General features: G+C 36.8%; 1 protein-coding gene across 5 annotated transcripts in view; it reads right to left on the bottom strand.

The window, feature by feature from the left end:
- Window positions 1-4,332: 4,332 nt before the first annotated feature.
- The window catches only part of MAP4K5 (mitogen-activated protein kinase kinase kinase kinase 5), a 110,393-nt gene continuing 99,416 nt past the window's right edge, over window positions 4,333-15,309 (bottom strand). For all 5 annotated transcript variants that reach the window (XM_054513698.2, XM_064571022.1, XM_054513699.2 and 2 more), the window contains 4 exons: window positions 12,714-12,806; window positions 9,599-9,669; window positions 7,337-7,392; window positions 4,333-5,965 (listed from right to left, as the gene is read on the bottom strand). In XM_054513698.2, the coding sequence (XP_054369673.1) occupies window positions 5,878-5,965; window positions 7,337-7,392; window positions 9,599-9,669; window positions 12,714-12,806 (308 nt within the window). In that variant the 3' untranslated portion in view covers window positions 4,333-5,877. The remainder of the gene's footprint in view (window positions 5,966-7,336; window positions 7,393-9,598; window positions 9,670-12,713; window positions 12,807-15,309) is intronic.

Consider the following 15,309-nt stretch of genomic DNA (forward strand, 5'->3'; position numbering starts at 1 on the left):
AAATACATAGAAATACAATATCAAACCTAATTCATCAACATGGCATCCTCTGCCATTTATTTAGGTCTTCCCTAATTTCAGTGATGTTTTGTTAGTTTTAAGTATACAGATCTTACATCTCATTTTTTCTTATCTGGTAGTTTTCTGTAATGTAAATGGAATCCTTCTAAAATTTCATTCTTTATTACAGATATGTTGACAGTGCATCTAGCTGTTTTTCCAGATTCACTTATGATTTCTAACAGTTTATTTGCAAATAATGGTATTTTTATTCCTTCCCAAACCTTTTTTTTTTTTTTTAAGATTATTTATTTGAGAGAGTGAGCTAGAAAGAGCACAAGCTGGGGGAAGAGGTAGAGGGAGAGGGACAAGCAGGCTCCCCGCTGAGCAGGGAGCCCAATGCAGGGCTGGATCCCAGGACCCTGAGATCACCACCTGAGCTGAAGGCAGACACTTAACCCACCGAGCCACCCTGGCGCCCCCTTTACAATTCTTTTAATCTTTCATTTTTAAATTTCTTAGTTTTCTAGGTTCATTGAAGTGACTAGGATCTCTAGTACAATGAATAACAAGTGGTGAAAGTGAGAATATTTGACTTCGTTCCTGATGTCAATGTAGTAGATATTAAAAAAATGTTTCTTGCTTTCTCCTAAGATCCTTTAGGAATAGTCTGCAATTTCTCAGTAAAATCTAACATGATCCCTTCTGCTAGGTTTGGTATGGGAGCTTCTTGGACCTTCAGTACAAGATACTGGTTATTTCTATAATGAAAAAGCATATAAGGAACTTGAAAAAAGCAGAATTAAAAAAGCCCCATGGTAAGTTTACCAATGTATGATAAACATACTGAAAGGACAATTAAATAATGAAAATGCACTCTTTATGACCTTAAGTGAGATTCTTGGTGAAAAGTAAAGGAACCAACTTTTTTTCTTACCTTGACCAAGAAACTTTCTGAACATGATCACACTTAATCCTCCTAATAGCCACGTGAAGTGGCCATTATTTTCCATCAACAGATAAGGAGATGGAGGCCCAGGCAGCTTGAGTAAGTTGTCTAAGTGGTTAAGTGCTATGGTTCAGCTGGCTAGTAATGACTGAGTGTTACACCGACATGTATAATCTCTATGTGCTGTAGAAATTCTGAAAACCAGAAAGTAGTCTGGCTTAAGCAGTGAGAGCTGTCGTGCAAAAGTTATAGCTTGAACTGAGTGACCTGAGTGAAGTAAAAGGTTTACATTTTTGGTGACAAATCAAAATTTCAGGGTGGGAGAGCTTATGAGTCAAGCAATGAAACTGGAATGATCATGGCCTCTAGGTGCCATTGTTCCAGGGTTCTTGGTGCTTGGTGGAATTGTGGGAAAGAAGGATAGACAGAAGACTTAACAAAAAAAAAAAGTAATTTGATGAAAATACTTTCTCTCACAAGAACTTGTGGGTTTACTTACCCTAGTTTTTCCTTCCCAATTACTATGCCTCCTTCCACATTATTCATACATTAACTATAATCAGTATTTATCGAATGCCTACTATGTGTAAGATACAGTGTAAGAAGCTGAACTTGTTATATATATTTGTTCATACTGTTTGTGTTATGTAACAGTGGTTCATACTTTTAAAGTTAAACTTTTCTTTTACATTAAACACCGGGACGCCGGGGTGGCTCAGTTAAGCGTCTACCTTTGGCTCACTCAGGTCATGACCCTGGGGTCCTGGGACTGAGTTCCGCATCAGGCTCCTTGCCTTGCTCAGCGGGTCAGTGGGGAGCCTGCTTCTTCCTCTGCCCCTCCCCCTGCTCTCTCTGACAAACAAGCAAATAAAAATCTTATTAAAAACAACAAAAAATCCCAAAATAGGCATGCACATAAATAACCAAATAGTCCTTAAAATACATGCCCCTCCCCACCCCTCACCTCAAAAACTTTTATTTTACTTCTGTCACTAAATAAGCTATTTATTTTTATTTTTAGGATTTTATTTATTTGACAGAGACACAGCGAGAGAGGGAACACAAGCAGGGGGAGTGGGAGACAGAGAAGCAGACTCCCCGCTGAGCAGGGAGCCCGACTTGGGGCTTGATCCCAGGACCCTGGGATCATGACCTGAGCCGAAGGCAGACGCTTAACAACTGAGCCACCCAGGTGCCCCTATTTCTTGATTTTTAACTTTTAGGTATTATCCATTTATTTCCTACTGTGAAAGATGATCTAGGTAAGTTTTCTACCTTATCTCTACAACACCATGTCCTCTCCCACTTCAACTATGCTGCAATTTTGATTAGATGAGTATTTACTGTTAACAATATGATGCCATTCAGCCCCTGGTCGTAGTTGACTTTTTCTTTTCTATACACTATTTTGCTTTCCTGTTTATTTCAGTTTTATATAAGAAACAATACCATCACTGATTGAACCCTGGGGCCTTGAAAAATCCCTTCCACCCACCTCTGATTTCAGGCACTGAGGCAGTGGATGGTTCTAAATGGGCTCAGATTTACCTCATAACTCTTTCAGCTTTCTGCATCAGGGCCTTCTCTGACACTTAGGGAGCTTACCTGGCCGAAGTGCCAGGTACAACTTGGTACACTTGGAGATAATGCCCTGGCAGCAACTCTACCATGAGGAGTGAGAATCTGCAGATAAAGGCTCCGGCCACTTGTCTTTCAGGAGACAATTGTGGGAGCTATCATACAGCTTCTTAGAAGACCTGGTAGAATCCAGCTGCCATTGTCTACATGGCAGTGACTTCAGTAATGAACTCTTCTATCAACCTTTCCCACTTCTCCATCTCCATATCAAAAGTCCCTCAGGCCTATTTTCTGGGGTCTCTGAAGTAAATGATCTTACCTTTGTTCTTTTCTCAGTCTGTCTTAGGAGAAACTTCTTACTCTTTGCTAGTAGTTTCACTCTTAAGATACTGAGATGCATTAGGTATTTTACCAGTTTATTCTTTCTGAAATGGTCTCTCCAGGAGCTTCTAATATGCTTCCGTTATGTTCTCTATGCCTGGTCTGGTGTCATCCTTGGATATCCCATCACCATCAATGGGATATCCCATCCCTTCATCTCCCTCCTGTGTGGAATCCCATTTTCTACATCTTATGTCTTCATTTATGCCCTGATTTTTATGAAGCACATCCTCTAGTAGCTTCCTGAGCAAGGCTATCTGGGAGGTAAGGTTTTTTAGAGCTTGTACTGCTAAAAATGTCTTCATTTTTACCCTTAGGTTTGATTAATAGTTTATTTGGGTCCAGAATTTTAGGTTAGACATTTCTTTCTGAATTTTGAAGGCAATGCTTCTGTTGAACTTTGATCCTGATTCTTATTCCTTGGTATAGAACTTGCGCTTTTTCTTTGGAAACAGATCTTCTCTTTGACCCCAGTGTCTCTGAAACTTCACAATGATGTGCTTTGGTATACGTTTTTGTAATCTACTGTTGTCTTTTCATTCTACAATCTAAAGTTCTTTAGTACTGGAAAAACTTCTTGAAATACTCCACTGATTTCTTCCTTGTTGTTTCTTTTTGGAGAGACTGGATAATGGGCCTCCTGGGTTATTAATCTTAACTTGCCCCCAGTGTTTCCATTTCCTTTTGTTTTATATTCTGAGAAACTTCAAGTTTTTTTTTAATGTTTCAAGTTTTTATTTAAATTCTAGTTAGTTAATATTTGCTTTAATACTGGTTTCAGGAGTAGAATTTAGTAATTCATCACTTACATATAACACCCAGTGCTCATTACAGAAACTTCTTCAACTTTATATTCTAAACCTTCTATTGAATTATTCAGCTATGCTATCATATTATTTTCTAAGAGCTTTTTATTTTTGGAAAGCTCCTTTTTTCATTTCCTACTCTTGATTCATAGCTACATCTTTCAGAATATATTTTTTTCTTTTGACATCATCTTGGATAGTCTGTTCCCTCTAAGTGCTTTTTTCCCAAAAACTGTTTTCTCCCTCTTATGTGATAGGTTTTCCTCAGAGATTTTATGTCTTGGTTGTTTTATCATTATTAATAGCATAGGACTATAAGACAAACTGCGAGCTCTGGATGCATGCATGGGGTGGTGGGCATGTTAACTATGATTTTCTTGTCGGGATCTATTTAGGTCTTTCCACTTGAACTGGCTAGACTGCACAGAGAAGACTTCGAATATTGTTGGGATGGGAAGGTCTGGCTGCCAGGATTCAGTGAGAGAAGGAGGACACCGGTCTTTGTATCTAGTATGTAAATATTCTGAGTACGGTCGCCTGCCACTAGTGTTCCAGTGTCCTTCAGTTCAGAGGCCCCCTTTAACATACCCGAAATAAACAAGCACACACTTACTGAAATCAGATCATATGTGCATTTTTAAAGAAAATTTACTTTATATTTTATTTGCATAACATTTTTTTGTTTGCATAGTGAAAAGAACAGAGTCACAAGACTCATGGTCTGGCTCAACCAACTTGCTGTGTGAACAGGGTAAATCTCTTAACCTGGCTAAACCCTTATTTCCTCATCTGAAAAATGGAAATGATAATACTATTTTACAGAACTGCTAAAGACTGACTGAGATTGTTATACTGTTGTCCTCTCAAGTAACTGCTGAATATAGTCTATACTTTGCTATTGCTAACCCCTTGTTCATCGTCTCAATGCTAACTGTTCTCAGTAAATGCGTTAAGACAACAGGTACCAAAAGTGACACTTTAATTTTGAATACTAACAACAGCAAAAGAGAAACTCAATAATGGCCCTATCCTTTCTTATTTTTAGAATGCTGGTTTTTATAATACTTATTTATACTATCCCATCAGGAATTCAATTTTATTTAAAGATTTTTTTTTTCTTAAACCTACTCAAAATGAATACCTACATATGTGAAAAAACCAAGATTACACATGTAGCTGCTTTACAGTTTCCCCTCTGGTATAGTATAAGTAAAATACATATCACGGGCAGTTAAATACATCCCCCCTACATCAGGGATGATCAAATATATGAATATTAATTTATTATGCATGATCCCTAATGTAAAAAAAATCACAGGTATATTATACTGCTTGTCAAGAATACATACACATGGTAGTCACGTCTAGACACACACACCCCTCTAACAATATTTCAACCATTATCAGTATCTTCTGTATGACCCCCTGCAACTATTATAATTGAAAACACAAAACTCCCTTTTAAGGCAATTCTGGATGATCCTGTATTATAAAATACTTGTGTTAAGCAAAACTGCATGTATGTACTAAATCCAAACACACTGCCTTTAACCCCTCAAAGTACTACTCTTAAAAGTTAAACAAAATTTTTATACATTATAAAAAAATTTAAACTGCTCTGAAACCCTCCTTTGCTAAAAGTTACATATATCACACCACTCCAGCAAGAGATTAATAAATAAGGATTAAATATTCTATTTTACAAAAACATACAGAATGGCCAATGTCAAAGTGAAAGGCTTATTTGATATTTTTTTTATCAAATTATGTTCATTAAGAAGGAATAAAACATGGTATAAAATAAGAAAACTGTCACTAAATTTATCCCTCTGAAGATAATCACGAGTTGTTATCTAAAAATATCATGGCACCCTTGTTACAAACATTATTTTTTTAAAAGACTGTGTTTCCTGGAACTAGAGGACTATTTGTCTCATAGCTTTTATTAAGCAAACTTGATATAACCACCACACAGTGGCAAGAGATAGAACAGCTGTTTCCAGCTACAGAAAATACTGAATTCTACCTTAAAGTACAGATTATTTGAGATATAACCCATAAAAGTTAAAGTAAATCATAGTGTAGTATGTACTGAACTTAAGATATTTTTGCTGATTTCAACGGAGTATAGTCATTTTCCTGTCATTTGAGATCAGTTTTTGTTTAGTAACTATTTTCATGTCCAGCCAAGATGTAAAGATTGCTGTGTGCAGTAGGATTTTCTGTTGGCCTACTTTCCAAAACGACAACCCTGCAAATAAACCAAAACAAAAGGCTTGTTTAAAAGTAAAAACAGAGACTGCATGCTTCATTCAAATACTAATATCAAACCAGGAAAGAATATCATTGTTCATATTCTCATAAAGATCACAGGTGCACTGTCAAATTCAGCTTTACACTTTGTAGGTTAAAAACAAAACTGATCAACAACTGATGAATTTATGAATATAAAATACTGAAAACATTTCAGGATATTCTCATTATCTTACTCCAATTAAAACCAAATTTGCTTACTCGTATATGCCAATAAAAGGTATAATAAAGCTTTAGAACACAATTGATTCTAGAACAACATGAGGGTTAGGGGCACTGATTCCCTGCACGGTTGAAAATCCATGTATAACTTTTAACTCCCTGCAAACTTAACTATGAATAGCCTACTGCTGACTAGAAGCCTTACAGATAACATGAACAGCTGACTACCACATATTCTGTATGCTTTATGCATTTACATACTGTATTCTTACAGTAAAGCTAGAGAAGAAAGTTATTCAAGAAATCCTAAGAGAAAATACATTTATGGTACTATACTGTATTTATTGAAAAAAAATCTGCATGTAAGTGGACCCATGCAGGTCAAACCTGTTGTTCAAGGGTCAACGATATACACTAACAAGAAGGGGGTAAAAGAAGAGCGTAGAGAAGAAAACAGGATTCTAAGAGACACCCATCCAAATACTGATTCTGTGACCAGCCTGAACTGGAAGATCAGAGGTTTTTCGTCCTTGCCTCACAACTGATGCCTACTACCATAGCCAATTTTGCTGCAGTAACAACTTTTGGTGGGAAAATAGGAAGGGAGGGGTATTTTATTAATTGTAGAGGTAGACAATATAGACTTTGGAGAACAAAAGCTACTAAATTTTTTTCCTAAGATAGCACAGTTTTGGAATTTGTCTTTCATTTTGATCACAGAGACCACATTATTCCTTCTAATTTAGACTGACTTCAGAAACGGAGTCAAATGTTTTCTGATACAAAAATGTCAGGAGGTGCATATTCTTTTGGGTTTATGTAGTGATAGTTAATAGAAGATAACAAACCAGGAACAAATGATGAAAATGAAGGGACCTGAAATATGTCATGGTACTAGGGGCATGAACACACTTTGTTTTGGCTGACTATAACTATCTCTAGAATCACGATCCTCATGCTGGTGAAAAGATTGCTGAATCGAATAATTAAATTCTTCTTCTCTATCTCAATAACGATACAAAGAAATTTCTCTCCGTTGCTGAGCCTTCTAAGAATCTTGTTTGAAACAGTTACAGGGTGATAATATAATTAAGAACACAACTACTGAACTCCTTTGGTAATGAAATTAAAACAACCAAACTATTACCTGTCTGATCCCAATAAGCGGAAAACTCTTGTTTCATCTGAAATCTCCTGGGTAACCTATGAAAAGAAAATACCTATAGTCATACCTTCATCCCCATATTATTTAAATCATAATTTAAAAACCATTTAGACAGAGCAATTTTTGATAGGCTCAATTCCTCAAATGATATAAATTTTAGTAAGTTTTTTTTTTTTTGACTGCCTTATTATTAAGAAATAAATGAACATTTATGGAACATCTGGTATTGGTACTTTCCTTAGGAGAATTCTTTGTGATATATAATTCCCATATTATTGGGGAAAAAACCCACTAAGGCTCAGAGAAGTTGAGTAACTTGCTTAAGATTATATAACTGGTAGACCCAGGATTTGAATACAGGTTTGCTGAACTGCAGAGCCCCTACTCTTTTTTCCTTTCCCTCAGTGCAGATGCCTAACATGGCACCCCATAGTCCACCTGAGTTCCATAGAGCTGTGCTGGGCACTCCCAAGTACTAGTGTCTTACTTCAGTGTTATCTATGGTATTCCTCTGCTCTGTTTTCTCCAAAGCTGTAGAAGGTACACAAACTCATGTGCAGGTACTATTCCAAAGTGTGGGGAGTTTATACTGCTGGGAATAACACTTAATCAAAAGAGACAGCAGTTGGCGTATAAATGCACCAGCCTTCACACCTGAAGTATGCTCTATATCCTTCCTCAGTGGTCCCTTTACAGTTAAGCCCTGGCGCCCATAGTGGGAACCAGTTTATTAATATACTCTTTACTGTTTTTTTGTGGTTGAATGGTTGAGTAGTACTTTATGAATATCACAGCTAGGCCCAAATGAAGAATGAGAACACAAAAAGAAAGAGGTAAGCAAGATGACTTAAAAATAGGAAATAGAATTTGTCCGTGATATAGTGAGCAACAGGCATTTTCTGTAGATTTCTAACCACAGGAGTGACACACTGAGAAAAGCATCTAAGGACAATTATTTTATGGCAGTAAGTAGGACTACAGGTTTCATTAACTGCAGGGAGCTGGTGACATTTAGTCACATGAGTAACTAGATAAACTATGACATATCCAAAGACAGCTGATTTACGCTATTTTCTCTTAGAAGCATTCTGACTCCATATTCATGTAAGAGGTACAAATAATCAGTCACATATAAATATGAGCATGGATAAAACTAAAGATAATTCAAATAGAAGACTTTCAGTTTTAAAATAAGTCCAAAAATGTGTGAGACAATTGTGTAGAAGAATTACACAGGTACTCATATGAGTAGGAAATGTCTATGTTAGTATCATCTTAACTATTAGGATTCATCTCTCAAGGCGGGATTCCAGGTCCCTCTCCTGCATAAAATGTAGCCTGATTATCTCAACTAGAAGTGATTTTTGAAGACCCTCCCTTCAAATCCAGACTCTGCCATTTACCTAGCCACTTAACCTGGGCAAGATACTTAACCACTCTGTGCTTATAAAAAATGGGACTATGAGGGGCGCATGGGTGGCTCAGACGGTTAGGCGTCTGTCTTTAGCTCAGGTCATGATCCTGGGGTCCTGGGATCTAGCCCCACATCGGGCTCCCTGTGAGCAGGGAGCCTGCTTCTCCCTCTCCCTCTGCCTGCCAGTCTCCCTGCTTGTATTCTGTCAAATAAAAAATAAAAAATCTTAAAAAAAAAAAAAAAGGGACTATGAATAGTACCTAACCCCACTGGATTATTAGCTTTAAATAAGCTAATACTTGTAAAGTGCCTGGAACACAGACGGGCTGAAAGGTTTGATATTTATAATTATACTTCATTATGCCTTACACTGTTATAATAGTGTCTTACATGTTGTTGGTACTCAATAATTACTTACTAAATGAGTTAATTTTCTTAGATTTTTCCTTAGTGCTGTGATCTAATACATATTAACTTGGAATTTAAAAAACAGTATTTAAAAAGAAGCTATATGTTTATAGATTATGGAAAAGACTTATCAAATTTAGAGAAGTTTAGCAACCTTGGCACCACATTTACAGATTACAAATTAGAGAACTGAAATTGTACAAACTCATGTTTGACAATTCCTCATGGCCATTGAGAATCATACAATGAATACAAAATAAAATTATCTGAAGGGAAAATACTGGCAATTTTGCTCTATCAGTTAATAGCATTAAAGGCTCTAAACAGAGTAATGTGGGTTCAGAAAGAAAATGCATAAAATGGATGTTTCAACATTTAAAATCTTTTGTGGGAATCACAGGAGGTAATGTGAGAAGCCTTACCTCATCTGATTTGAAGCTTTTACCCTGCATTCCATGTTTCCAGAAAGCCAACACACTATCTTGAAGGCATACTAAAAAAGATGAGAGAGAACTGAAACTAAAATAAAGCACAGAGTAATTCATTATACATTTTCCTTCACTGTTTTAAATAAATTCTAATGTAAATCTCTCCAAGTGCTTGGTGCAAAATTCCACTGTCTAGACCATCAGTTCCCAACATTTTTGTGGCTAAGCCATGCCTAAGCTCCAATAATTTATTGAGGCAGGGTCATGCAAGTTTTCAAAAATATATATAACAGGCATTCATTTAAACATGAGCTAACTTCTACTGAGCTGGATATCAACATATTAATTTCTCTTTCATATGCTATCTTTTGTCTTAGATGAATAAAAAAATAAAACATACGTAATTGTTTTTTTGGATCAAAAACATGGTTATTTAAATACTGTCATATATTTACAAGTAGCTATTAAGGAAGCATCTTTTATTTATATTTACATTTCCCTACTACAAATTTTATTTTAAAACGTAAACCTGTCTTATAATCCAAAATGTACCCACGCACTGAATATTTGATCTGTGAGCCAGTTCTTCTTCGGAGGGGCTCCCAGTTACAGTTCTCACTGCTACGGCCTTCAGCACCCCCACCCCCACCCCCACCCACCTCAGGCCTCTGGAGTCCCCTGGGCCTTTGCCCTGGACTTGCAGGCCCCACTGTCCACACAATGGTTCACCACCAAGCTTGCTCACCTTCCTAATGGCTTTGGATTCAGGAGTGACCATAACCCCAAAGTGTGGCCACCACATGACATGCCACAGCCTCTCCTGCTCCCTACCCATCTCCCCTGTTGCCCTGGTGTGACCTGAAGGTCTTGGAGGGAAACCTGTTCTTGTGCCTTGTCCATCTCTTATCTTCTCCTTGGTTTCAAGCAACAGGCCTGGGCTCACTGAGGCACCCTTATGGGGTAACTCAGGTTTAGAAATAGAGTAGGCAGGGCACACAATTATGGGGGAGGAGAGCAGGCCCTTCCTGGCAGGGGGCTGCAGGTATTAAAGTGTAGTCAGTGAGGGAGAGAGCCCATTTGATTTTGGAGAGTTAGCCACATGCCCTACACAGTAAAGGTAAAGAGAGAAAGTGACTGAAGCATTTTGTTTCTTACTAGAATACGGACTCTGTAAAAAGTTAATGTAAGAATGTTCTGGGAATATAAGTTAGCTCAAAAAAATAAAAGTATTTTACAGTAACAAATCACATGTTTCACTAACTGTGACAAATAAGAAGACTCAGTTACTGGTTTTATTTTTAAAAGGTGACTTAAAGGGACTCTTTTTTTACCCAGGAGGATCCTTGTAATTATTTCCAAGTTCACTAGCAAGGAGAGATGGTAGCTTAAGAGGAACAAACTTCTGTGTAACAATTAAAATTCCCTAAAAAATGTGACACATGTGAAAAACTTTAGGTACCAGTATGTTTCAGTTAAAATGAAAAGGAACTAAAGATCTATATGTCAGAATCCCTATTGAAAATATTAAATCTTGGAAACTGGTATGCAATATCCAGCACATAAAGGAGTAAAAGAAGAAACTAGTTTCAAAATCCCTTCTGTCTGGGCATCTACAGAACGTTTAGGTTTCCTGCTTCAATAAATTAAATTTTCCAATTGCAAGCAAATTACTTTTATGTAAAATGTTTACACAGAGGGATGAACGTACTTTGCGAAAGGGCAAAATTCCGGTTGAGAAACCATTAAAATATTTAATAGATAAAACAGAAACTTTCTAAATGGGAAACACAGTTTTAAAAGAATATACATTTAATTATGAAATACACGTATTTTTTACGGCCCAAATAAAAATTGCCAATGTTGCTTTTAACTATTTTTGACTTATAGTAGAGTCATATCATGTATTATTCAAAATGTTTCCAGTTATGGTATTTTTTTCATAAGTTCTATCATCCCTGGGAAAATATTTACTGACATATAACCATTGAGGACGCAAACAACAATAAAATATAATAATTTTTATCATAAAACCAATGAGTATTACACAGAGTAAAATAATCATTGGCAAGGAAGCAAATTAAAATGGCATATTAGTTTCCAAGTCCTATGGGAAACTAGTTATTTATCTATCTATATTTATTTATTTAAAGATTTTTTTTATTTATTTGACAGAGGGAGATACAGCAAGAGAGAGAATACATGCAGAGGGAGCGGGAGAGGGAGAGGCAGTCTTCCCGCGGAGCAGGAAGCCTGATTCAGGGGTTGATCCCAGGACTCTGGGATTATGAACTGAGCCAAAGGCAGACGCTTAACCACTGAGCCATCCAGGCGCCCCGGGAACTAGTTATTTATATATAAATGAATCTAAAAGCAATAACCATCAACACACCAACCAGAACTTTACATGGCAAAGAATTAAAGCATATCTAACACCATTAAACACATCACACAAATACCTTCATGATTTGGAAAAAAACTGGGAGTACATAATTCACTTCATGCAGCAAAAGGAACAATGAACAGAAATTTTAAAAATGATTTCAAGTTTTAACTACCCAGGAAACAACAACAGAAGATTTAGTAAGGTCTAGACCTGCACTGTCCAATATGATAAAAGCAACTGGCCACATGTGGCTATTAACATTACAATTACCTTAAAATTCAAAAAATTAAAATGTAGCACTAGCCATGTTTCAAGCACTTAACAGGTGTGGTTAATGACTGCTATATTTAAGAGCACACAGAACATTTCCACATCACTGAAACTTCTATGAGACAGTGCTGGTCTAGATAACCCTAAGTGTGGAATAAACAAAAAATCAAGTATTCTAAACACATTATTAAAAAAAGAGGCTTAGGCAAAATAGGTGAAGGGGATTAAGAGGTACAAACTTCCAGTTATAAAACAAGTAAGTCACAGGGATGTAATGTACAATATAGGGAATATAGTCAACATCACTGTAGTAACTTTGTATGGTGACAGATGGTAACTAGGCTTATTGTGGGGATCATTTCATAATGTATAAAAATATCAAATGACTATGACGTGTATCTCAAACAGGATATTGTATGTCAATTATGATTAAATTAAAAAAAAAAGCAGACTTACCTACAGATTCAATGCGAAAATCAAAACTTAGCTCGGAGGCCAGTTTCTTACTTGATTTTAGTTTTCCTTGTAGATTTACAATTTTTACAAATTCTTAAAAAAAGAAAAAGCAAGTCAAAACTGGAAATGCAAATCTGCTAAAATAAATGGAACTTGATAAGTGGATTTTATATGGACATAGAACAAATATTCTTAATAAAGTTCAACTATTTATTGTCATGAATCAGGTGTGCCCACTGAAAAACTGTCATTAATATGTGCAAAACTATCTGTTTTGTTAGATATAAAAGTGCCTTCTTTAGTAAATAAGGCAATTCCACTGCTATTTTTTGCTTTCCTTTTTTCTTTCTCTTTAGGATATATTGAACACCTACATTCTCATTTTTTAAAAAGCGTGTTTCAAGGTGGCGACCTTAGTGCCAAGTACTTAGCAATTGGAGTTGATTTTTTCCCTTACAAATTATATAACATAAGATAAGTAATATTTGTAGTAATCCAAAACTTTAGTATATGAATAATATTGTATAGAGGTACACAGGGGCAACAAATAGTACTTCTGAAGGGTCATAATTTCTTTTTTTTTTTTTTAAGATTTTATTTATTTATTTTGACAGAGATAGAAAGACAGTGAGAGAGGGAACCCAAACAGGGGGAGTGGGAGAGGGAGAAGCAGGCTTCCCGCTGAGCAGAGTGCCCAGATGCGAGGCTCCATCCCAGGACCCTGGGTCATGACCTGAGCCAAAGGCAGGCGCCCAACGACTGAGCCACCCAGGTACCCCAAGGGTCATAATTTCTTGTAAGTAAATTCGGGGATGGTGAGTATACACAAATCTATTTTTATCTATTTGTTTTTAATTTAACCATCTTTAGCTCTGACTTGGAAGACACCTCTCTGCATTACTTTCTTATCTGTCTACCATGATTTGTGATTATAGGCCTATCTCTTCTGCCACTTACTAAAACTGATTTATACTGTATAGTTGACAAGTCATTTTTAAAGTCTTATCCTGCTCCCTTAAAAAAAAAACCCCAAAGCTCAAGAAAGTCACCTTTCCATTTACCTTGAATAACTGGAAAATGGAGGGCCTAGCTAATCAAAGGTTTTTAACATTTTTTGATAAAATACATAAATCAACAAAATGAAAACTAAACACATTTTCCTTAGATGAGTCAGGTTTTTAGGGATTTCAGCATTAAAGGTTCAACATCATTATTATTATTAAGATTTTATTTATTTATTTGACAGAGAGAGACACAGCGAGAGAGGGAACACAAGCAGGGGGAGTGGGAGAGGGAGAAGCAGGCTTCCTGCTGAGCAGGGAGCCCGATGCGGGGCTCGATCCCAGGACCTGGAATCATGACCTGAGCCGAAGGCAGACGCTTAACGACTGAGCCACCCAGGTGCCCCAAAGATTCAACATTATTAATATTAAATTCTTTTTTTTTTTTTTTTAAGATTTTATTTATTTATTTGAGACAGAGAGAATGAGAGACAGAGAGCATGAGAGGGAGGAGGGTCAGAGGGAGAAGCAGACTCCCCGCCGAGCAGGGAGCCCGATGCGGGACTCGATCCCGGGACTCCAGGATCATGACCTGAGCCGAAGGCAGTCGCTTAACCAACTGAGCCACCCAGGCGCCCCAAAGGTTCAACATTATTAATATTAAATTCTGATTATTTCCTTAATCAGTACTGAACTTCCTACTTGTTTGGATAAAAAAGAATTTATTAAATTCACTTAAAGGTAACAGAATAGGGGCGCCTGGGTGGCTCAGTCGGTTAAGCGGCTGCCTTCGGCCCAGGTCATGCTCCCAGGGTCCTGGGATCGAGTCCCACATCAGGCTCCCTGCTCAGTGGAGAGTCTGCTTCTCCCTCTCCGTCTGCTTCTCCCTCTCCATCTGCCTGCCTCTCTGCTTACTTGTAAAAAAAAAAAAAAGGTAACAGAATAACACTCCAATCTTACCAGTATTCAAAGAATCAAAAGTACTTAAAGAAAGGATGATGGGTGAATGAAACAATTTGGGTTTTGGTTTACTTATTAGCTTTATGATTCTATGAGGCAAATCCACTAGGGAACTCTTTAGAGAATAGAAATTAGGACAAAAATACAGGCAAATTCTGTAGTAGAACAATTTTTAAAATTACCCTGAACACCTATAGGCAGGTCCAGTAATTTAAAAATACTGGAATGGATCAAACATAGCAATGGTTGCCAAGTTTCAAGTATAATTTTAAGTCTGGGTGAATTTCACCTTGCATGATTTACTGTATAAAAATAAGGTGGGTTTTAGGAACCAGACTTCTTTGAAAATTGAAATAATTCCTGTCATTGGAGTTTTTTCTGCTTCTCCACTGCTTATAGTACAACATACTCCTATCAATAACATCTCTCCCTGCATCAAAAGAATTATGAATAGCAGATGAAGGTGTCAAATCTGTCTGTACATTAGACTCTCACTTCTACATGGTTCTAAAAGTTCATGTTACATGACAAAGTGACCATACTAATATAACCTTCTATTTTTTCCATTAATTACAGTAAGGTAGGAAAAAACCTTTCAGTTTTGGGTGCCTAGGTGGCTCAGTCGTTAAGCGTCT

This window comes from Mirounga angustirostris, unplaced genomic scaffold (assembly GCF_029215605.1).
Source record: "Mirounga angustirostris isolate CCGP_5_RB_7025 unplaced genomic scaffold, mMirAng1.0.hap1 SCAF_9, whole genome shotgun sequence".
Lineage (NCBI taxonomy): Eukaryota > Metazoa > Chordata > Mammalia > Carnivora > Phocidae > Mirounga > Mirounga angustirostris.